Source organism: Gymnodraco acuticeps, unplaced genomic scaffold, assembly GCF_902827175.1.
Source record: "Gymnodraco acuticeps unplaced genomic scaffold, fGymAcu1.1, whole genome shotgun sequence".
In the NCBI taxonomy this organism is placed as follows: domain Eukaryota; kingdom Metazoa; phylum Chordata; class Actinopteri; order Perciformes; family Bathydraconidae; genus Gymnodraco; species Gymnodraco acuticeps.
In genome coordinates, this window is record NW_022990940.1 from 2872581 (window position 1) to 2896594 (window position 24014).

Below are 24014 nucleotides of genomic sequence, written 5' to 3' on the forward strand. Positions count from 1 at the left end.
TGCTTCTCTGATCTCACCTCACTGGTACGATGGATCTCCTGGTTGTGGAGGGTTGGTCATCAGATCCAGGGCAATCTGGCTCAACACAGGAGCACAGGTGTCTGCGGAGAACAGCTTGTAGATGCATTTCATAACATCAGGGTCCAGATTTACCAGCTCCACATATCCACCACGCAGACCACATCTGGGGGAGAGAGAAAAATGAAGAGTCCCTGAGTAGCTTGTTATCGAGCTTGATCTTCATATGTTTGCCCAGCTGTTATAGAAACTCATAGATATTCAATTGTATTGTTCTGAGCACTTTTAGGACTTCTTATCTTGTCAATCTTGTAGTGACATTTTTGTTCATGTTTCCAAGATCATGGTTATCTTTCTTTCCTTGAGAAATACTTGACCCTGTAAACAACCATTTGTATTTAAATTAAAACCAGTTTAGCCCTGAGCCTGTTTTTAAGTTCTCAGGCTCGAAAATGACATTCCCAGAACAAATGACCATATCTTCCCTTCTAAAAGGGTTAAATTAATAATCCTTTTTCTCAAAGTAATGATAAACCTGTGGGTTGGATGTAGAAAAGTCAGAATCAATATAGATGTTTTTTATTTGAAAGAAAATTCAGATTGAACATAGTAAAAAACTGTAAATTATAGTGTCCGTCCAAAAATAATTTGTTACTTATAGTGAAAACTACCCTTGGATGATGGTAAGGTAGACTAAAAGCTTTAGGAATCCAAAGTACAACATATAATAAATGCCCTGTATCAAGATTGATGCAACAACAAGTGACATTTGACCTTTTTAGAGAGGTTTAGCAAAAAAACTCCACCTATGAGATGATTTGGGTGGAAATGGGGGTTTTACCGTTTCTCTGGAACCCATTGGTCGATTTTGGTGATTGACATCTCTTTCTGACCATTAGAGCCAATATAATCAAAGGGGAATCTCCCCACTCACACACATGGTAAAACAAAAAGGTGGGGGCTTCGCCCACCCAGTTTTGCATGAGAGTGAACCTATCTCTCACTCTGACATCTGAAAACCGAAAAGCAGGTTTATTGCTCATGGATTATCAGAAATCATTTCAAAGGGACACAGACACATTGGATTAACCCAGTGGTTCTCAAAGTGGGGGGCGCGAACAAAAAATTGAAATTGAAAAATAATTGAAATTGAAAAATAATATGATGCAGTACAGTACTATTACGTCTGGGTCTCTGTGTTTCATTAAAGCTCGGCTCTGTGTGTGGGTGCGAGAGAGAGAGAGAGAGAGAGAGAGAGGAGAGAGAGAGAGAGAGAGAGAGAGAGAGAGAGAGAGAGAGAGAGGAGAGAGAGAGAGAGAGAGAGAGAGAGAGAGAGAGAGAGAGAGAGCACCGGTACCGGAGATCGTTGTTGTTAGCTTCTGGTGCTAGCGAGCTACGCTAACGGTAATAAGGAGTTTTTTCAACAACAAAGTTGAGTCTCCTGTCAGACTGAGAGACTCCGTGAGCTAAAGGACTCTCTCAGTGTTATCTCAGTGGGTCTCAAACGTTTTGGTCACCATTAATGTAAACAATTATTTCCAAGGCACACGTTTATAGTGATCATTATAGTTATAAAAAAATAAGAGAATAAATGAAAAACAGGTATGAAATAGGCCTACTATATGGCAGTAAAACAAGAATAAAGTTTAAAAGGGTTATTTGTAAAATATCCATAAAGAAATAGTAAATCTGTTTACAGTTCTGTTTCATATGGGTGTTGTTGAGAGATGTATCCATAGATCTCTTCATGTTGCTCTCAAAGTGCACCAGATTGATGCATTTAACTTCAATATTTAAAAAGAAATCTTCCCGGGGGAGCTTGCCCCCGGACCCCCCTATGTGAGGTCCACACACCACCTATAAAAATAGCAATTTACCCCTGCTTATACCTATATGCCTCGAGCCTTCATTGTAACTGTCACACTGTATATTTGCGTGGGGAGTGTTACAGTAGAAATGTCCACTAGTGACCGGTACATTAATGGGAAACCCTAAATGTTTGAGCACGCTCTATGAAACGTCAAGCACCCCAAAATAAATATCTGGCACCTCCACTGAGCCTGACTATTTGTGTTGGGGGGGCCCGACTTTTTTTTTTCTCCAAAGGGGGGGCCTGACAGAAAAAGTTTGAGAACCACTGGATTAACCTATGGATTAACTTCAGCAGCGTTTTTGTATCGTTTTAATGCCATGAAGACCACTTTTGACCAGACTACGACACAGGTGAGCCATGTTAGCGTTTTTAGCTACCTAGCGCCATATATGTTGATGTCTGTTCTTGTTATTATCTCAGAGAGTTCGTATAATTGAATGATAATGAAGGGTACCCCTCGATTCTGTGTCCCCTCACGATGTGAAACGATGGGTTGGATGTGCAGCAAAGATACATAATAAGGTTTTGTGAGTGAATTTCGGTGCAGTAATCTGTTAGCATTTTTCGCTCGTTGCTAATTCAGAGGCTCAGCGTTAGCATTGTGTTTTTTTTAAATTTAATTTTATTTAAAATGATCAGTTAGATGAGTTTCTTCCCGTTACATGGATATAAAACATTCATAGTTTATTAAATTAACATGCCCTCTCAGACACTGTTTCCTGCAATATGTTGCAGGAGGGCCCCGGTACCGGGGTCTCTCGGGCTTAACAGGTTTTAATGAGCCAGTGCTAAGTTGGTTTCTTGAAGAAACATCTGCTTTTCTCGCAAGCCTCACTAGAGAATAAAGAATCCAAAAACAGAGAAAGGTTTGGCCCACTGTGAGCCTAAAATGTAGTATACCTTAAACAATAGCACAACAAAACATCAGTTGGCTCTTTGTCAGACAAATAGCTCATTATCCTTTAATTTATAACTAATTTATCCTGTTGTATGTTCAAGTTTGCTATGTTAAAAAGTAAAAAGTTGCTATTGTTCGGGAAGTAGAAGGCAGACAGAGAACGTACTCTCCCATGAAGCCTTTGGATGCTGAGTGGAAGGATGCCAGCTCCACCGTGTCTGAGAGAGGAGGACCCATCTCAGACAGAACTCTCTTGTAAGAGAGAAACTCACTCTTTTCCCCATGAACACATTCCTGATAGACCTGTGGAGGAGATCACAGAAGATCCAAGCGTTTATTTACACATTTCTGTCACTCTTGATGAATTCTCTGGTTAGATGACAATGCTTTAAGACCTCATCAGCCAGGAGGGAGAGCCTCTTCTCTGAAGCAAACCGGATCACCTCTTGCATTGTCTTTCTGCTTTGAACATAACCTACAGGAAACACGGCATGGCATGATACCATATTCTATGATTCAAAATATATACTTAGATGATGTCAATTCTGTTTGGATTTGACTACCTGTGGGATTTCCAGGGTTGATGACATACAGAGCGACAGGGTTGCAGAGTCCCTTTGCAGAGTCCAGCGCTCGATGCAGCTCCTCCACCTGCAGCTCCCAGCCCTGCTCCTCGCTGAGGTAGTACGGGACAGTAACTCCTCCCAACTCTTTTATTGTAAAATTGGTGAGGGGGTAGCACGGCCCTGGAGTCAGCACACCTGTTCTGGGGGAAGCCTGGCTGTTCACCAAGACCTTGAGAATGTTCTAATAAACACAGGAAAAGATTAATTTAACTCAAAGATGATGATGATCCAGGAGGAACAGACACAGTATGGCAGTATTTCAGTAATTATTACCCTGAGAGCCCACTGAGAGCCGGGGCTGATGTAGATGTTTTCAGGGTCTGATGGAGCCCCGCCATCTCGTTTGGTTATGAATTCAGAGATTCTGTGGACTATTTCTGGTATGCCAGCTGTAGCAGTATAAGAACCTGAAGGAATAACCAGGAAAGCTTAGGAAACGCAATAATGTTGGTAGTAAAAATGGTTGTATTTTTATTGCATTTATTTTATAACCTTGTTTTATGCTACATCATTGAATGAATTTGAATTTATATAATAGCATTTACAGTTTTATTAATATAGGGCTTAAAAACTGCATCAAGGCTAAGCACATATATGATTTTAAAAAACCGATATACTTCAGTATCTTTTTAAGCATATTGTATATCTTATTACCTACCCTTATATTATGCATTTTGAATTTGTTATTTATATTCTTACTATTAATTAAATGTACTTTTTTAAATACATTTTTATGTTATTGTATTTCTTAAACATTTTTAACTCATGTAATGCTTGACCAAATCAAATCCCAACTTGGGATAAATAAATTAAATATCTATCTCTATCTGCATAGTACACACATCTCTGCCCTAGTTGCAAAATGAGGTATCCGGATTTCCGTTTTCTTTATGTAATATATTCCTAAACTTAAAATAACTAAGCTTGTATGCAAAAGAAAAAGTAATGGTAAAAACATTATTTGAATGGGTTAAATGGTCCAGAAATCTTGAAGACAGATATCCCATAACTCCATAACATTTCATTTTAATAATATAACACATGCACATATCTTACCTACACTCCCTCCGGCACATTCCCCAAGCAGCCTCTGAGCCCTCTGTCTGACGTCCACTGGAAGCGTGTTGCTGTTCACAAGATCAGGGAAAAGACAAGCTGCTAGAACCTGCAAAAGAGAAGACACATAGTAGATAAGAGTGACATGCATTTCTATTCAGAAGAAGATGTATGAGCTTGCATATTAATCCCAGTCTAAAAATGGACTTTGAAGGTTACAGATTACCTGTCGGACAAAGGACAGAGGCTTCACACCTGCAGCGTGCGGGTCTCCCCAGTACAGATCTATCACTTGCTTGTATGGCTTTCTCAATTTCTGCAGACAGTGAATTTAAAGCAAAACAACAGGATGGAAATGTGGCTGACAGAAACCATTTTGAAAATATGTCAATAAGCCCTTTCTTTACCTGTCTGAGCTCTTCCTTGATCTGGTTTGCTCGTCTGGCGAGGACTGTAGAATCTAACTTCTTCATATTCTTCAGATTCAGACTGATCTCCTGCAGGTTTTAGTGCTTGGGCAATGATATCAGAGGAGGAGCAATACAGGTAACTACACAGATGTAGTCCTAAAAGCCACCCGACTATTCCTATCTAAAAACGATGTGTGAAGTAAGTAAGTAAGTACAACTTTATTTATATAGCACCCTTCTCAACACAAATGTACAAAGTGCTTTACATACAGTAGTACACAGTACAAAATACAACTATAAAATGTATAAAAGGCATAAAACACACAAGTAAATGATAGGATAAAACACCAATGTAGAACAGCTACAAACTCACCTCCTCCGTGTTGCTTGAGTAGGGAAGAAATAAATAATTCCCTATTATACATGATATAGGTTCAAGGTTCAAGGCTTTTATTGGTCATGCGTACAGATAGCTACAGTATAGTTATGACGATGAAAATCTTAGGTCACTGGCTCCTCCAACAGTGCAGTACAATAAAACAGAAAAAATAGTGCAAGTAAATACAAAAAGAAAAATAGCTTTTAAAAAAAGTGAAATAGTGGAATAGTGCAATAAGAGTCTATATGCAAGTGATTGAATTTGATATATTAGATAAATAATTTCTAAATTGCAGCCAGATTAATGTTGTGGATGTTGTTTAAAAAATGCTGGTGTTTAACAGTCTTATGGCCTGTGGGATGAAACTGTGAGGTGGATTAATGACATCCAGGACTTTCATTGGAGTGTGGATAATATTCTGGCTGGTAGAGAGGAAGCAAAGAGGATGGTGGTCTCATGGGAATGTTTTTTATTAAAAGAAAGTTAGTATACAGTATATGAGCAGAGCCCCACAGTTATCTGCAGTGTCCTGCTGGTATTGTTGAGGTAAATTATGAACTTCCATGTGATGTGAGGGAATCCATTGGTTTGGATTTTGGACTGTGTTCGGTAATTTATGGATATTGGTTTTTTCTGGAAAACAGAAGTTGAATTTGACCTAGACCAAAGGTCAAATGGACTGCATGCAATAATGAATGTCATATTTATTGCAAAAAATGCTCACATGCCAACATGAGGTAAATGATCAGACCATTTTTATTGTTTCAACTTAATTATTTAACTGATTATAGATAACAAAATAAACAATAATAGTGCCTTCATTCAAGAAAAGTCTTTCATAAACTGTGTGTGAAAGCTGCTCAGGTGGCTCAGCATTTCTTCCATGGTGTCCTCAGGGGTAATAATGCAGAATCTACACAGAGAAAGAGTTAAAGGAAAAAAGTCCACTTGTGCTGAATAAACATGTATGAATTATACTTTCAATGATGGTCATGTCTGTAATGCAGAACAAACACATTCATAGGACCTGATAATGTGTTTATAATACCATGCCAAAGTGACATTGTATGAAACAATAATCAAATTCCAACCCAGCGTATTCTAACTACTTTAGCCATTCACATTATGAAGACACATGAAGACCGGATCTATCATAACAGATTATAAACTAGAGAATGCAATTCCTGAAGAAATTGATAGTGGGAATGCTTTATGCTGAAAAGCTGACGCTGAACTGCTATGCTGAAATGTAACATGTAAGAAGAAAGTGAATAATTTAGATTGAAATGATACTGAACACTGGGGGCTTGAATGTGTGATGAGAGAAGAAAAGAAAGTAAAAAGGCTTGGAAAAGCAGCAGAATATTTGAACTGCAAACTTTTGAACTAACTTGATGGTGAATGATCTGTCGCCATGCCAACGGCATTTGATGACATCCCATAATATGCTTAGATGCGTTGATGCGTGGCTGCATCGTTACCAAACCTGTGAAGTTTTGGGCCATTTGGAGCATTTTCACTTTAGTTATGAGAAAACCGTGTTTCACGGCGAGCATTGTGTTGCCATGGCAACAGCATTTGAAGAAATCTCAAAACTGTCCCGTAGATGTCTTCATGGCTGGACTGTTAGCACACATGTGAAGTTTGAGCACTTTTTGAACATTTTCATAGGAGTTATAGGGACATCGTCTTTTATGGCAAGGGATGCATTTCCATGGAAACGGCATATGATGACACCCCATAATTGATGTAGAGCTGTTGAGGGCAGGACCATTAACCGTTATCTGAAGTCTGCTGCTCTGAGCATGTCAGTTGGAGTTATGACATCATCGTGTTCCATGACACAGGTGTTTATATTTGAGCTAACGATGTGTCAACATGCAGTAATCAGTGAGAGGAGAGCATTTTCATTGTTCTGAATGAGAGATAAACCTGTTACATGTGAACGTTTTGTTGAAGAACTGTAACAGATATCTGTGAAGTTCCAAAACGTGAAGCATGTCAAGGAAGTTGAGTATCTGAAGTGTAATTTTTGTGTACTTTCGGGTTAATAATGTGGCCTTTTTGGCAGTTTAACTAAAGGTGTGCGGCTGCTGCCGTGAGGAAATATCAGCCTGAAATTACAACGGGCTTTAATGGAGACATGTTGAAAGTGTTTGTCACTTCATGCCCTCAAGAGGCATTTTGTTGAATTATTTTGCTTAATTATTTGTCATCTTTCAAGCTACAAGATGTTTTCCTACGTTTGTCATGAAAGATTATGTCTCGGGAATGTAGGGTTTGGGAATTATGGCAGTTTAAAAAAAAATAATGAAGACAAATTTCAAGATTTCCTACCCTCTAGCTGTGACATCACGCACTCTAGTTAATGTTAAAATCTGAAGAAGGCCTCTTTACCAAGGTCTGAACAATGTTTCATATCTCTAAAAATAAGAATCAGATTTAAAAGTTGTGTTTCACGAATAATGTCAGAAAGATGTGTAACATTTTAAAGTTGGAATGAGGTTTCTGAGTGAAAGTATGAAGGAGCAGTTAGCAGTTGAAGTCGCATGAAGATTTGGTGAAGTCTGAAGAATTTGTCCATTGACTTCCATGTTAAAAATGTGATGAATTATTGGATGTATCTCTGGAATTATGAAAGTTATGAATGAGAAAAGTAATAGCCATTGATTCCCGACCGAGTTGAACGTTTTGATGTTTGAACGGAGTTTCTGCGATGTTCAATGCGGGAGGAGAAGAGGGCCAAAATACCGGCAGAATAATAATAAACCTTTTGTGCGTAGCATAACAGATAGTTGGAATGCTGTTATCAGCATTCCCACTAAATTACGAGGACTTTTGAGCAGTGTATGCTTGCTACAAGTAAAGTGTAATTAAAACCGCACAACATCAGACCAACAGTGTCCAATGGTACGACGAGAGTGGGGAAATAGAAGCCCATCTCCCTGGACTGCTGTGAATGTGCAACAAAGAGTGAAGCAGGACATTGCTGTAGAAAGGTGAGCTGAGCTACTGGGTTAATGTTAGGATGGGTTGCAAATAGGTACCTAGCTTTGCAACAAAAACTTTTTCTAACAATAAATTGCTTCATGCCCTTTAATAGATGACCAATTACATGAACTCCGTGATCCCTTTGGCATTGAAGTATAACGCGTTATAAATGTTGAAACCTTACTAAATTATGTCCACCACCTTTAATACTCTAAAAACCTAATGAGTTGTCATGCATTATTATAAAGATGTTAAAGGTGGGGTCGGTAATTTTGGAGAAACCAGCTCGAGTGCGCTAGAATTTGAAAATAGACAGCCGGAAAAAATCTGCCACTTCCTTACAGAGCCCCTCCTCCAACACACACGAACGCGCACATGACCAATGAGGGCACGAGATAAGTTTGTGCACAGATGGAAGGCTGACAGGCAGGTAGGCCATCCAGTTATTTTAGCCGAGCCGGCTCAGATGATTGGTCGTGCTTTTCACAGTACCACGGCTTCCACAGATGACATTTTGTTATGGATTTGTTGTCAAAGCACTTAAGATATTCATTGCTATCGGGATGTTAAGAGCATTCCATGGAATATAACAAAAAGTGTATCTCGAGCCGATTTCTCAAACTTACCTACCCCACCTTTAATGTAGTTACAAAGCATGAACACATTGTAATGTCTTATGGATGTGCGTTAATGTATTACAGACTGCTTTACTAGAAATTACTCTTTTGCTTAGTAGGCAGTTAAATATGTTACCTGATGTGGTGGGTGCCGTCCTTTGGTCCGTTCTCCATGCCAGGTTTGACTAACACACCAGCTTCCTCCAGGAGTCTCATACAGTAGAACAAATCTGGTTCCATTTCCATTTCCTAAAATAAGCAAAGATATAACCAAATGATTAATTACCACATGTGACACTTGTTCGTGATATTGCTGTGTGTACTTGGTTCTATGAGATATATAACCTTGGCCTTCTGAATGGCTTTAGGTGGAAGGTGCAGTCTGGGGAATGCGAAGGCACCTCCTTCCACCGGCTTGCAGGAGAAACCCGGCAGGCTGTTCAATACCTCAAAGACTCTCTTTACATTATGAACCATCATAGTCTTGATGTGTTGTGTCTCCTGCAGAAGTTAAAGGCAAGAACAAAACAATCATTGAGGTTTCCTATTTTAAAACTGCTTGAGAAAACCAGGATATTAGGCATCCTGCAAAATAGACATCTGAATTAGTTATCTCTGAGCTCACCTCACTATACAGTGGGTACGATGGATCTCCTGGTTGTGGAGGGTTGGTCATCAGATCCAGGGCAATCTGGCTCAACACAGGAGCACAGGTGTCGGCGGAGAACAGCTTGTAGATGCATTTCATAACATCAGGGTCCAGATTTACCAGCTCCACATATCCACCACGCAGACCACATCTGGGGGAGAGAGAAAAATGAAGAGTCCCTGATCTGCATATATTTGCCCGAGCCTGATCTTCATATGCGTACAGCCCAGCTGTTATAGAAACGTATTCAATTGTATTGTTCTGAGCACTTTTAGAACTTCTTATCTTGTCAATCTTGTAGTGACATTATTTTTCTTTCCTTCAGAAATACTTGACCCCTCAAACAACCATTTGTATTCATTCATTGTCAATGAATGATTAATTAATTCTGGCAAGCCTCACTAGAGAATAAAGAATCCAAAACCAGATTAACGTTTTGCCAACTGTGAGCCTAAAATGTAGGCTACCTTAAACAACAGCACAACAACACATCAGTTGACTCTTTGTCAGAAAACTACCTAAAATAAATTAGCTTCACTGACTTTAATCTATGTGTAATTTATCCTGTTGTATGTCCAAGTTTGCGCTCTTGAATAATGATTTTAATTGTCTTCTATTGTTCAGGAAATAGAGCGCAGACAGTACGACACAGAACGTACTCTCCCATGAAGCCTTTGGATGCTGAGTGGAAGGATGCCAGCTCCACCGTGTCTGAGAGAGGAGGACCCATCTCAGACAGAACTCTCTTGTAAGAGAGAAACTCACTCTTTTCCCCATGAACACATTCCTGATAGACCTGTGGAGGAGATCACAGAAGATCCAAGTGTTTATTTACACATTTCTGTCACTCTTGATGAATTCTCTGGTTAGATGACAATGCTTTAAGACCTCATCAGCCAGGAGGGAGAGCCTCTTCTCTGAAGCAAACCGGATCACCTCTTGCATTGTCTTTCTGCTTTGAACATAACCTACAGGAAACACGGCATGGCATGATACCATATTCTATGATTCAAAAGATATACTTAGATGATGTCAATTCTGTTTGGATTTGACTACCTGCGGGATTTCCAGGGTTGATGACATACAGAGCGACAGGGTTGCAGAGTCCCTTTGCAGAGTCCAGCGCTCGATGCAGCTCCTCCACCTGCAGCTCCCAGCCCTGCTCCTCGCTGAGGTAGTACGGGACAGTAACTCCTCCCAACTCTTTTATTGTAAAATTGGTGAGGGGGTAGCACGGCCCTGGAGTCAGCACACCTGTTCTGGGGGAAGCCTGGCTGTTCACCAAGACCTTGAGAATGTTCTAATAAACACAGGAACAGATTAATTTAACTCAAAGATGATGATGATCCAGGAAGAACAGACACAGTATGGCAGTATTTCAGTCATTATTACCCTGAGAGCCCACTGAGAGCCGGGGCTGATGTAGATGTTTTCAGGGTCTGATGGAGCCCCGCCATCTCGTTTGGTTATGAATTCAGAGATTCTGTGGACTATTTCTGGTATGCCAGCTGTAGCAGTATAAGAACCTGAAGGAATAACCAGGAAAGCTTAGGAAACGCAATAATGTTGGTAGTAAAAATGGTTGTATTTTTATTGCATTTATTTTATAACCTTGTTTTATGCTACATAATTGGATTAATTTGTATTTGTATAATAGCATTTACACAGTTTTATTTATATAGGGCTTAAAAACTGCATCAAGGCTAAGCACATGTAGGATTTTAAAAAAATGATATACTTCAGTATCTTTTTAAGCATATTGTATATCTTATTACCTACCCTTATATTATGCATTTTGAATTTTTTATTTATATTCTTACTATATATATAATTGCCACTAATGTTATTATTTTATTTTTTTACATTTGTATCTTATGTCTCTTAAACATTTTTAACTCATGTAATGCTTGACACTGCTGCTGGAACAAAATCAAATCCCAATTTTGGATAAATTAAGTATATATCTATATATCTATATATCTGCATAGTACACACATCTCTGCCCTAGTTGCAAAATGAGGTATCCAGATTTCCGTTTTCTTTATGTAATGTATTCCATAAACTTAAAATAACTAAGCTTGTATGCAAAAGAAAAAGTAATGGTAAAAACATTATTTGAATGGGTTAAATGGTCCAGAAATCTTGAAGACAGATATCCCATAACTCCATAACATTTCATTTAAATAATATAACACATGCACATATCTTACCTACACTCCCTCCGGCACATTCCCCAAGCAGCCTCTGAGCCCTCTGTCTGACGTCCACTGGAAGCGTGTTGCTGTTCACAAGATCAGGGTAAAGACAAGCTGCTAGAACCTGCAAAAGAGAAGACACACAATAGATAAGACATGCATTTGTATTCAGAAGATGTATGAACCTGCATATTAATTGTAATACAGTCTAAAGATGGACTTTGAAGGTTACAGATTACCTGTCGGACAAAGGACAGAGGCTTCACACCTGCAGCGTGCGGGTCTCCCCAGTACAGATCTATCACTTGCTTGTATGGCTTTCTCAATTTCTGCAGACAGTGAATTTAAAGCAAAACAACAGGATGGAAATGTGGCTGACAGAAACCATTTTGCAAATATGTCTATAACCCCTTTCTTTACCTGTCTGAGCTCTTCCTTGATCTGGTTTGCTCGTCTGGCGAGGACTGTAGAATCTAACTTCTCCATATTCTTCAGATTCAGACTGATCTCCTGCAGGTTTTAGTGCTTGGGCAATGATATCAGAGGAGGAGCAATACAGGTAACTACACACATGTAGTCCTAAAGGCCACCCTCTATCTAAAAACGATGTGTTGCTTGAATAGGGAATAAATAAATAATTCCCTATTATACATGATCTCTAGTTAAATACATTGAGGATATTTGGTATTTATTCACAGTCAGTGCAGTTTAGAGACAAGCTTCTGTGTAATCATTTTCCTCTGTCTTAAATATTAACTTCCAGGCACGGATTTGACACCTACAAATCAGGCTTTTTTAAAATTATGCTCAACAACTGCAATACATGCCCAAAGGTTTTTATCAGTAACTTTTGTAGTATGAATGTCAGATTTATTTGAGAAGATTACTGAGCAAGTAATGTTTAACTTCACTAAACGATTGGCAGTGGTAAAAAGATGGGTATCATAGTAATAGATTAATATTAGGACATTCATTTAATATTTTAATAACAAATTAAGAATACTTTCATTCAGTTTTCTACCAAATGTTTATATATTGTTTTAAATATATATTTTACATCTGAATAAGCTAGAGGTGGGAGAAGTACTCAGGTCTTTTACTTGAGTAAAAAGTAGAAGTATTACTTTAACGCACGCCGCTGTGTGGACGGGCCGTCCACACAGTACTTTACTACAGTAGTACTGTGTAGAAAACTTCTGTTAAAAGTAAACATCCTGCATTCAAAATGTGACTCAAGAAAAAGTACAAATGTATAATAATCTAAATATACTCATAGTACCACAAGTAAATGTACTCATTATGAAAATGTGCCAATTTCAGATTTATATATTATAAGTTTTGATTATAATTATTGATGCATTAATGTATTTATGAAAGCTGGTAAAGGTGCAGCTAGTTACTTTGTGTACTGCATGGTAGATTTACTCCAGGTTTAACTAAACTCGTATTCAAGCGTTGAAAATATTTCACATTATTAATACAAATCTGCAAAGTAACTAAAGGTATTAAATAAATGTAGTGGAGTAAAAGTACACTATTTACTTCTGAGTTGTAGTGGAGTAGAAGTACAAAGCAGCAAACAATTGAAATACTCAAGAAAAGTGCAAGTATCTCAAAATTGTATTAAAGTACAGTACTTGAGTACTGTAAGTAAGTAAGTAAGTACTTAGTACTTTACACAACTAGAATAAGCATACAATTAATTAGTTTTTTTAATTAAATGTAGTGGAGTAAACCATTTTTACACCACTTTCTTTCGCTTTATCTACTGTTAACATTATTAAATTGATATAAATATATATATAATATTTTCTACCACTTTTAGCTTTTGTATGAATTTCATTCATTCAAGAGGTTTGATCGGTTGTTCCATAGACACGTTTCTCCACGGACATAAATAAAAGACGTACCTTTCTACTTCCTGTTTTGTTTTTCTTTCTACCCCTCTGCTCGGGTCGGGTAGAAATGGAATTCGCGGGGCGAGAAGTCAACCACAGTTTCCCCGTGAAGAAACGCGCTGTCTCCAGACACCGGTGGACCTTGTAAACCGCACAGAAGCAGCGGGCCGCAGTAGCACCTGCCGCGGGGCTTCAACACCCTCACTCCGCCTTGAAGTGTCCGCGACATGGCTCTCAGCTCAGGCGGCTGGGCTCCTCCAGCCCCGGTGCCTGCCTCGTCTCAGCAGGCTGCATGCGGCGGCGGCGGGACAGCGTTTACTCCCTGCTGCAGCACTGTGTTAATGTCAGTCCGGGTGTCGGTGTGTCATTCCGGGATCCGGCCCCTGTGCCTCCCCGGTACCGGCAGCGAGGCTCTGCGGCTGCAGCTCAGCATGGACCCGAGCCGGGCCGGAGAGTTCCGACTGGCGCTGAGGGACACCAGCGGAAACCGCAGTGTGGTAAGATATGCTCTAATACACATGTGTGCTTGGAGGGTGTGTTCCCCTACCATGCTTTATATGTACCACTTTAGTGAATCCTTTAAAATTGTAAACCAGTAAAGGCCTGTACACGCCATTTTACGCAGCACTACCATACAGCTCCACAGCTTCATATTTTGGGATAAAACAAAATCAGATTGTATTGTAGGCTTGTGTATACAGCTTTTACACCACCCATGAATGCCCTCCATGTTTTGTAATGATATACTGTATAACTTAGAAACAGTAAGAAGTCACCTGTTAATGAGATTTTCACTTTCACTTTCATTTTCAATTTTCCCAGAACGAAACATTGTTTTTATTTGAATGATAACATCATCAGGGGAAAATCTTACAGTGCAGTAAGATTGTCCTTGTCAGGTGGGAATTTCCAAACAGAATACAGCCTTTAGTTTGTCATCTGCAGAAAGACAACCTTATAATATACCATCACACTTGTCACATGGTGTGATCATAAAGTCTATATTCATCCCTTAAAATTATGGAATTGACAATTCAAGCATTGGCTGAGCAGAGGGAATTATTGGCGTCAGATACTCTCATTATTCTCCTTATCAGATCAAAAATAAAGTGACTGAGTTACTAAGGTTAGACCAGGACAATTGTGGATTTCATATACTGGTAATTAATCTGTGTATAGTTTTTGTTCAATTTAAGGATTCACAGCTCTACTCTGGCATGAAATGGCGAACTCAGACACCATGTGCGTTTACTAGTAATGCTAAAATGTTATTATATTTTATAATTGAAATATATATAATTGAAAATAGCAAATGCTTTGTATTTCTCATTCTCCCAACTGCTTTGTTTTGTGGTATGTACTCTCGTTGTTGCCTCGGAAAGCTACCAGTGTCTTCTTCAATCTTCAGTGGTTTGTTTTAAGTGGTGTCAACAGGAGCAGTTCCCAATAAGCCTTGGGTCCTACAATTCCTATAATACAACTAAACACAATTATCATTAGACCGTCTCTCTCTGGTCAATGCTCTCATCTCTCACACCTAAACTTTATTTGCAGACTTTCTTTCAAAAATGTTTGTCAATTCAAGTTTATACTTTACAACTTTACAAATCTCTAGAGTTACAACACAGATCATGCAACAGTTTTGAGTAGCCTACTTGTGACGAGGTTAAATATTCTCATCTGTAAAATTGGCGGAGGACACAAAACTCATATTTATTTCAAAAAATATATTGTCAGATTTTCTTCCCTGCCTTTCTTCGTGTGGGTTTTATATTGTTGCGCATTTCCTCTGGTTATTATCTGATGGGGACAAATCTGTTTTCTTCTTATCTTTGTTTACAATTAGCTTAACTTTTAACGCTATATTAGATATTTTTTTCATAGGAGGCACATTTATTCTCAGTTGTACTGCTTGAATGACAAGTCAATTACTTAATTCCAGAAAATGTACAAGCAATTACAGTGGGGCAAAAAAGTATTTAGTCAGCCACCAATTGTGCAAGTTCTCCCACTTAAAAAGACGAGAGAGGCCTGTAATTTTCATCCAAGGTACACTTCAACTATGAGAGACAGAATGGGGGGAAAGAATCCAGGAAATCACATTGTAGGATTTTTAATGAATTAATTGGTAAATTCCTCGGTAAAATAAGTATTTGGTCACCTACAAACAAACAAGATGTCTGGCTCTTACAGACCTGTAACTTCTTCTTTAAGAGCCTCCTCTGTCCTCCACTTGTTAACTGTATTAATGGCACCTGTTTGAACTCGTTATCAGTATAAAAGACACCTGTCCACAACCTCAAACAGTCACACTCCAAATTCCACTATGGCCAAGACCAAAGAGCTGTCAAAGGACACCAGAAACAAAATTGTAGACCTGCACCAGGCTGGGAAGACTGAATCTGCAATAGGTAAGCAGCTTGGTGTGAAGAAATCAACTGTGGGAGCAATTATTAGAAAATGGAAGACATACAAGACCACTGATAATCTCCCTCGATCTGGAGCTCCACGCAAGATCTCACCCCGTGGGGTCAAAATGATCACAAGAACGGTGAGCAAAAATCCCAGAACCACACGGGGGGACCTAGTCAATGACCTGCAGAGAGCTGGGACCAAAGTAACAAAGGCTACCATCAGTAACACACTACGCCGCCAGGGACTCAAATCCTGCAGTGCCAGACGTGTCCCCCTGCTTAAGCCAGTACATGTCCAGGCCCGTCTGAAGTTTGCTAGAGAGCATTTAGATCAGGGGTCCCCAAACTTTTTCCTGTGAGGGCCACATAACTTTTCCCTTCTCTGATGGGGGCCGGGTCAGTTTGTAACAGAAAAAGTGTGACGATCGCATGGGTGTCTAAACGTAAACATGTATTGTTTTCTAAAAAGCCACACATAACCAAATATTAATAACCCTTTCCGGGATCTTCACAGAAAAAAAGTCAGGAAATAAATAATAACACTATTAATGAAATAAATAACACTATTTATAAAATAAATAATAACCAAATAACCCTCTCTGGGTTCTTCACAGAAAAAAAGTCCATTGAAAATTACTGTAACTTTCTGTTGTGCCGTGCACAATCTTAACAGGTAAAAGTTTAGCTTAGTTGTCAGAGCAGAATCTCTCAAAATAAACGTGGATTTACGTAAAAAAAACTATTTTTTCGGGGTTCGGGTGTTTTGTTTGATTTTAAACAAACAAAGTCTTGGCTTTCAGAATATGAAACTTTTATTTCCTATTTATTTCTCACTCGCAATCTGCTCTTCCGCAGCGCCGCCCCCCCCCCCTCACTCCGGTGAAATTATGAATGTAAGAGTATAGTAATCATAGATAACACGGCAGGGTCCGTTACAGTTTGTTTTCATCTGATTTTAATTAAACAAAGTCTTGGCTTTCAGAATATTAAACTTGTTTCGGCAAATTCAGATGATAAATACAACTTTGAAGCTTCGGCATAATTACAAGCGGAGAACGGCAGGCATAAGAACAGCCGGTGTTTCTCGTGAGTGTTTTCCCCGGGAAACAAACACAATACACACAAACGCAAAATTACACAAGCACACACACTCACACACACACGTATACACACACACTCGCGAGCTTCCCCTCCAAACGAAAATATCTTCCCTCGGTAGTATTTTGATCATTTGCTCCGCTAATAATCAATCAGATCGATGGATTCCAGAGAAGAGACAACTTTGAAGGCCTTTTTCTCAAAATGAGGACTCGGTGACAGTCATTATATAATGTGACATATTTCGCTTAATATTTGAAGTACAAAAACAATCCTGATATCATTAGAAAGCTAGGAATATCCTCTTTCCAACAGTGTATACAACTCAAAAGGTGTCTTCGGGTCAATGCGACTGATTTCGATAGAGCAGGTCACAACATTTTGACAGGGGCTAGTCTAGGATTCGCGTGGCCAGAATGAAAAAATAAAATAAAAAATAAAAATCATAATGCGTCTTTGGTATTGTTCAGGGGGCCGGGCCAGATGTGGAGGCGGGCCGTACCCGGCCCGCGGGCCTTAGTTTGGGGACCACTGATTTAGATGATCCAGAAGAGGATTGGGAGAATGTCATATGGTCAGATGAAACCAAAATAGAACTTTTTGGTAAAAACTCAACTAGACGTGTTTGGAGGAGAAGAATGCTGAGTTGCATCCAAAGAACACCATACCTACTGTGAAACATGGGGGTGGAAACATCATGCTTTGGGGCTGTTTTTCTGCAAAGGGACCAGGACGACTGATCCGTGTAAAGGAAAGAATGAATGGGGCCATGTATCGTGAGATTTTGAGTGACAACCTCCTTCCATCAGCAAGGGCATTGAAGATGAAACGTGGCTGGGTCTTTCAGCATGACAATGATCCCAAACACACCGCCCGGGCAACGAAGGACTGGCTTCGTAAGAAGCATTTCAAGGTCCTGGAGTGGCCTAGCCAGTCTCCAGATCTCAACCCCATAGAAAATCTTTGGAGGGAGTTGAAAGTCTGTGTTGCCCAGCGACAGCCCCAAAACATCACTGCTCTAGAGGAGATCTGCATGGAGGAATGGGCCAAAAATACCAGCAACAGTGTGTGAAAACCTTATGAAGACTTACAGAAAACGTTTGACCTCTGTCATTGCCAACAAAGGGTATATAACAAAGTATTGAGATGAACTTTTGTTATTGACCAAATACTTATTTTCCACCATAATTTCCAAATACATTCTTTAAAAATCATTTTGTCTCTCATAGTTGAGGTATACCTAGGATGAAAATTACAGGCCTCATCTTTTTAAGTGGGAGAACTTGCACAATTGGTGGCTGACTAAATAATTTGTTGCCCCACTGTATATTATATTATTTTTCATAAACTGCTTTTGTTTTTCTAATTTTAAGGCAAACATTTGTGGGATGATTTGCTTCTATTTCATCATATCTGGGCTAGATGTAGTATGTTTTAAAGTTTTGGACTGTTGGTCGAATAAATCAAGCAACTTATCTTATATAGACATTTTAGAGATAACACCATTGGTTGAGTACAGAGAACATCCCCCTTCTCTTTAGATCCAACACAGTTGATGGTTACATCAGCACCAAGTGTAGTTAAGTGTTATGACGTTGACCTCGATTTGCCTGTCTCACCAAACTTTGCTCTCCATTCTGTACTTTTTTACAAGTTATCTGTGAACTGTTATCCTAAAAAAGGCCTGACAGTCTCAGTTTTGGCTTTTCATCTTGGTGAATTCTCGAGCCAGACAGATTTCCCTCTGGCAATTGAGATGCTTCTTGATTTGCATACTTTTGCTTTGATGCCAGCTTCCTTTTAACTTTTCAGTCTGAGCTGGCAGACTGTTCTTACAGAATCATATCAGAGCATAAATACACTCTCTGGCAGGAGGAAAATCCCTCTCTGCTTTTTTTCTTCCACCTACAATGATCCTCCAGTGATGGCAGATTGTCTAATCTCATTTGCTTTTTGCCGTAGTTCAGGCAGGCTTTTCTTTTCTTTATATTTTGCAAAGGGTAATGCAGTTTGCGCCCACATTTTGTAAATGTGTTGAAGTTCATCACAAATTGATTGTCTGATGAAAAATTAAGAAAAGTTGTCATCATCAGCAATTCCTCCATGAAAAGAAAACAAGATAAATTATTCAAGTGAAGTACCAAACATTTGCTGATATAAAAAAGTGAAGGTTTAAGAGTAAATTGGACTTCTTTTGGACTGTTGGTCTGACAAAACAATCAATTGTAATATGCATTTCTCATAAACTAAACAATAATCAATTCATTGAGGAAATAATTATCAGATAAATCAGACGAAGCCCTGCAATTCTGACTGAACTAGAAATAGAACAATTAGAATTATTTTTGGTGAATTGAATGGAACAGGATTGATTGACCTGTTTTATTTAAGGTAATTTCCCTAAAACTGTCCCTGCAAGATAAAAAGCCATTTGTGATGAACTTGTATTTACCCCCCCCAGTTTATCGCAGACTTTGATCTCCGCTCGGTGCAGTACGAGGTGAAATGCGCTCGCAGCCATGAGATGCGTCTGGTCGCTCCGCCCCACGACTGCATCCGCTTCAACTTCCGCTGCGACCGCGAGGCCGAGGAGTGGGCCACGGTGGTGATGTCATCACTAAGAGAGTCACATAGAGGTTTGGAGACTATTTTCTTTATTCCTCAAATATGTAACAACAACAATGTAACCATTTCTGTATTTAAGATCCATCTCTCTTACATTTTTTTATTCAGGAGTTGCTTGTTGCTTTCGTTTGATAATTGTTTGTGTTGACCAGGGACGTGCACAGACATTTGGAGGGGCTATTGCTCTAAACTGGAAAAAGGGCCTCCCCCCGAAAAAAATATAAGACCTTTTGAAAATTGTAACTTGTTTTTAATGTAAAAGAAACCAAACGATTATTACATCAACTAAATTGAACAGTGATTCACATCTCATAACAAAATAAGCTAAGGCGAGTACTTGAATTCGGTGGCTTGATTTTAAAAATGTTTTGCGGTCCATATCTCATTAAAATATCTAATGTTAGGAACTATTAAAGATAAAATGGGGACAATTCTGTTCTAATGTAGTTTGACCATTGCTGTGCAGACATGATAAAATAGGGCCTCTAACTAATTACCTTTAAATAAACTCACTAATTAATGAATCTAGTTCAATACGCATTATTCTTATTCTTATCATTCTTTATGAGCGCAGTAACGGTAAGGTATCTAATTACTTATTTATTTAGTATTCCATAATTTAGTAATAGAGATGGTCAAACTGAAGTGGTAGAGACATGGCAGAAATCCTACACTGAAGCGGGACATTGAACTGTTCACCCGTGAGAGGGCGATCAAGAAAAGAGAGAGAGCGGCGCGTTGAGGGAGTTTACAGATGAGAGGAGACACAGAAAGACAGAAGCACAATAACAACAAGTATGCTATATTTAGGTGTTTTTTTGTAAATAACCGACGGTATCAAGAGGAAGTAAAGTCCCCTGGTTTGTCCCTTATACCCTAACTGCCATGAGACAACTCAAAATCAAGTTTCCAAAATCCGACACTGAGGTGGTCTTAACGCACCGGCAGATGACAGCGCTGACAAAGTGTGTTTCCCGCAGCGAGACGCTACAATACTAATTGTGGGCTTATCATGTTGATTCGGCCACAACAGAACAAAGAAAAACAAACTCTCGCTCTCTCCAGAGGGGCAGGTCAGCCAAGAAGGCCAAACGGGCCGTTGCCCGGGCAACAATAGCCCGTACCTGTGCACGTCCCTGGTGTTGACAGCCCTGCATTAAGCACTTTTGTAACACAGTTTTCAATTCTCTCCCCTGACAGTTGCGAATATTAAAACGTGTGAATCCGATGGCAGACACACTGACAGCGCAGCAGCACCGGAGCCGTGGAGCTCTGCCTCGCTGCCGCTCGCTGGTGGGTTTCTCTGTTTACCTGTGTGCGTTTTCTCATTCTCTGTTCAGAACATGCTCTAAAAATGTCACTTTTGATTGCTACCTCTTCCTTTTTTTAGAGGAGCTCTGCTTGGAGCTCGCCCGGGCGATTGAAGCAGGCGATACTCAGGCCGCCTCGCAGCACGCGTCCACTCTGGCTCGACAAAAAGCTGTGCTGAGGATTCAGATGTCTGAAAAGAACTACGCAGAGGGAGAAATAAGGTAAGAAAAGAAAAGTGTTGACCTGAGGGACGGGAATTGCCTCCAGGATATGTGTTTTTTAGACTTATAGTGCTGTATCTGTGTTTCAGTGTATCCGTGGTCGTGGAGGACGTGTCGTCTTCCTGTTGTGTCACAGTGAAAGTCTTTCCGTACATGACTGTGGCTACACTCAAGCAACAGGTAAGAAAACGGTCAATTACCCAGTCAAATGGGTGTAGATGGTTTTCCTTTCACTTACTGCCAACACTCTGGTTCTTCAGGTGTTTCTGGAGTACGGTTTCCACCCTCGGGTGCAGCGCTGGGTGATCGGTCAGTGCCTGTGCACCGAGCCCAGGTCTCTGGCCTCCTACGGGGTGCAGAAGGACGGGGACACGGCGTACCTCTACCTGATCTCCGCCCGGCAGGCCCGCATCACCCGCCAGCTGTTCCAGCAGGACCTGGAGAGCGCCCTCCTCGCCCCCCCTCTCCCCCCAGGAAATGGCCCCACCTCCCAAGACTGGAGGGGTTACAGCACTCTGCCCTCAAGGCTTCCCCACAACAACCAGGGTAACTTCAACATGTCACAGTTTAGGCAGAAAGTATTACAACAGTCATTTATTTCTTTTCATTTTCTTGATATATTTGGAATTTAAATTATATATATATATATATGAGCTTTAAGGGCCTACATTTCAGGTGTAAGGGTTATTACATCCATATTAGGTGAACAGTATATGACTCATAGACTAAAGAATGCTGTAGGACACTGAGGATGAACATAAAGCTTCAGTCCAGTAATCATGTGTTTGTCAGGTTTTTGAAGTATTGTTTGAAACTTCCCTTTCTACATGGGTGATCAGATGGGGATGTAAACACAGTCATTGAACTTATGGTGATTGTTTTTGAAAAAGTGTCACTTTTTAAAATGTTCTAGGCTAATTGTAAACTTTAGAAAGTACAGCTCTATGAACTCTAGTTTTTGTTTTGTTTCGGGGCACAGGTGGAGGAAGTGACAGACCTGGTGATATCACTAATCTATTGGACATAGATAACCTGCAGCTGAATGATCACACCAACAGAGCCACTAAAACACAGGTATGTAGGCAGTCTGTGAAGCACTAAACGCAATAAGAGTACATATACAAATTATTTTATTTGAGTGGGAATGGTACTTTTCGTCCTATGTACTTGGACACAATCATGTGGGCTTTTTATATAATATCTATATTTTAGTGCCATGCTGAATAAAAAAACTGCTAAGCTGTGTCCACATATACATGCACATTAAGAAATGTTATCTATGAGCTAAATGCAAAGGTTTAAAATGTGATCACAAGCCTAATTATTCCTTCTTGAATCTGTTGTATCTCCCCTCCTCTCAGCAGACAGAGTGGGCTTGTCCCTCATGCACTTTCATCAACAAGCCGACCCGTCCGGGCTGCGAAATCTGTGCCACAGCCAGACCTGAAACACACATCCAGCAGGTACTGCATCATAACTAATGAAATACCTCTGTGTTCTACTTCCTGTTACATATTAACTGACGGTTGCCGCTTTTTATGTTTACCATTCTCTCGCAAAGGAGAAGGGAAGAAGAGAGGATCGAGGAGAGCCTGGTTTAAGCAGCAGCTGACTGCCCATCGCCAGCTTGCCATGTATCACTGACTTACACACACATAAACACACAGTGAGGATGCTCAACAACAAAATACTCCCATAAAGACTGTATAGTGCACTGAAGCACTGTATCATGACAGAGCTGCACTGGTGGAGGCTCGGACTATAAACTGTGGACTGGGGCGTCAGCTTGGACCTGTTATCTTCACGTAACATGACATACATCTGAATTTGGCAAGAACTCTTTGTTATTTATTATACAGGGTGAGTGTGATGCAATCAACACAAACGGCCTGATATTTATTTTAGGTGAGAGAATTTGACAGAAGTTTGTTGCATTTGATCTCGGCTGAAGTTGAGGGAATGTTAAAACTTTCGCCAACTGTGAAGCGAGAGAAAAGCGTTGTGCCGTTTGTTCAAGTGTTATCTGCCAAATGGTGGTTTTAAAGCAAAATAAGAAGCCATGGCTGATGAGAGAAGGTGTTTTGCGTTTACAGGGTTGGTTGTCAAGTGCTTTTATTTTTTTATAACATTGTAATGAGTGTATTATTTTTAACAAGATGCATTGAGTAATTGATGTACATTTTATCCGTTGATCTAATTTTACTCAATTCCCTGTGAGCTGTGACTGGAATGATCTGTTTTCAGTACATTATACTGTAAAAACGTGCATTACCTGAATAAACAGTGCAAATTAAACTAATCCCATTTGATTGTTGATCATTCTCCTGAGATGATTGATGAAGTATGTATGAACCAGGTTAAAATGAAAAAAGAATGTTAGTTTGGATGTGTTGAGCAGTGTCTGGGGTACTACTTCATAGTCAGTGTATTTGGATCATCAACAACTCACGTGAATGATCGCAAGTGGAAAACATTAACCTCTTAAGCCCCAAGGACCCCCTCGGCGGGTCCTTTTTTTTTCACGACACTGTGTCTCAGGGGATCTTAATATTTAAGAACCTATTAATGTGTTATACCAGATTAACGGGAATAATCTCAGCTAATTGACGAAACAAACCATTTTTACCAAAACAAAACACAAGTCTCATAAGAAGCATCTTAAATGACCCCTGAGCGAAAAATACTAACGCACTTTAGCACAGAACTCAAGATAAAAGATACCCTTATTACTTATC

General features: G+C 39.7%; 2 protein-coding genes across 3 annotated transcripts; one reads left to right on the forward strand and one right to left on the reverse strand.

Annotated features, from left to right (window-relative positions):
* Nucleotides 1–18: 18 nt before the first annotated feature.
* Nucleotides 19–13755, reverse strand: LOC117558340 (alanine aminotransferase 1-like). The gene is made up of 20 exons (XM_034234457.1): nucleotides 13623–13755; nucleotides 12133–12237; nucleotides 11952–12041; nucleotides 11728–11836; nucleotides 10910–11043; nucleotides 10574–10817; nucleotides 10406–10485; nucleotides 10177–10313; nucleotides 9494–9668; nucleotides 9214–9369; nucleotides 9005–9117; nucleotides 5255–5267; nucleotides 4879–4968; nucleotides 4698–4787; nucleotides 4472–4580; nucleotides 3689–3822; nucleotides 3353–3596; nucleotides 3185–3264; nucleotides 2956–3092; nucleotides 19–184 (listed from the first exon to the last, which is right to left on the reverse strand). The coding sequence occupies exons 2-20, from the start codon at nucleotides 12196–12198 to the stop codon at nucleotides 19–21; spliced, it is 2367 nt and encodes a 788-aa protein (XP_034090348.1). The 5' UTR covers nucleotides 12199–12237; nucleotides 13623–13755.
* Nucleotides 13617–23578, forward strand: LOC117558441 (ranBP-type and C3HC4-type zinc finger-containing protein 1-like). 2 transcript variants are annotated; one of them, XM_034234644.1, is made up of 9 exons: nucleotides 13617–14107; nucleotides 19584–19758; nucleotides 20948–21040; nucleotides 21138–21279; nucleotides 21369–21459; nucleotides 21540–21825; nucleotides 22259–22353; nucleotides 22644–22742; nucleotides 22841–23578. In XM_034234644.1, the coding sequence occupies exons 1-9, from the start codon at nucleotides 13838–13840 to the stop codon at nucleotides 22889–22891; spliced, it is 1302 nt and encodes a 433-aa protein (XP_034090535.1). In that variant the 5' UTR covers nucleotides 13617–13837; the 3' UTR covers nucleotides 22892–23578. The 2 variants fall into 2 exon arrangements, with proteins under 2 accessions (XP_034090535.1, XP_034090534.1); XM_034234643.1 differs by having other exon boundaries at nucleotides 13619–14107; nucleotides 22641–22742.
* The last annotated feature ends 436 nt before the right edge of the window (nucleotides 23579–24014 follow it).

What these genes read in the sequence shown, in the direction of transcription:
- LOC117558340 (XM_034234457.1), bottom strand. Translation starts at nt 12,198, where the DNA reads ATGGAGAAGTTAGATTCTACAGTCCTCGCCAGACGAGCAAACCAGATC. An exon ending in AAGCCATTCAGAAGGCCAAG is followed by an intron (nt 9,118 to 9,213) that starts GTTATATATCTC and finishes TGCTTATTTTAG; the next exon opens with GAAATGGAAATGGAACCAGA. An exon ending in CAACCCTGGAAATCCCACAG is followed by an intron (nt 3,265 to 3,352) that starts GTAGTCAAATCC and finishes TGTTTCCTGTAG; the next exon opens with GTTATGTTCAAAGCAGAAAG.
- LOC117558441 (XM_034234643.1), top strand. Translation starts at nt 13,838, where the DNA reads ATGGCTCTCAGCTCAGGCGGCTGGGCTCCTCCAGCCCCGGTGCCTGCC. An exon ending in TACGCAGAGGGAGAAATAAG is followed by an intron (nt 21,280 to 21,368) that starts GTAAGAAAAGAA and finishes TCTGTGTTTCAG; the next exon opens with TGTATCCGTGGTCGTGGAGG. An exon ending in CTGAAACACACATCCAGCAG is followed by an intron (nt 22,743 to 22,840) that starts GTACTGCATCAT and finishes TCTCTCGCAAAG; the next exon opens with GAGAAGGGAAGAAGAGAGGA.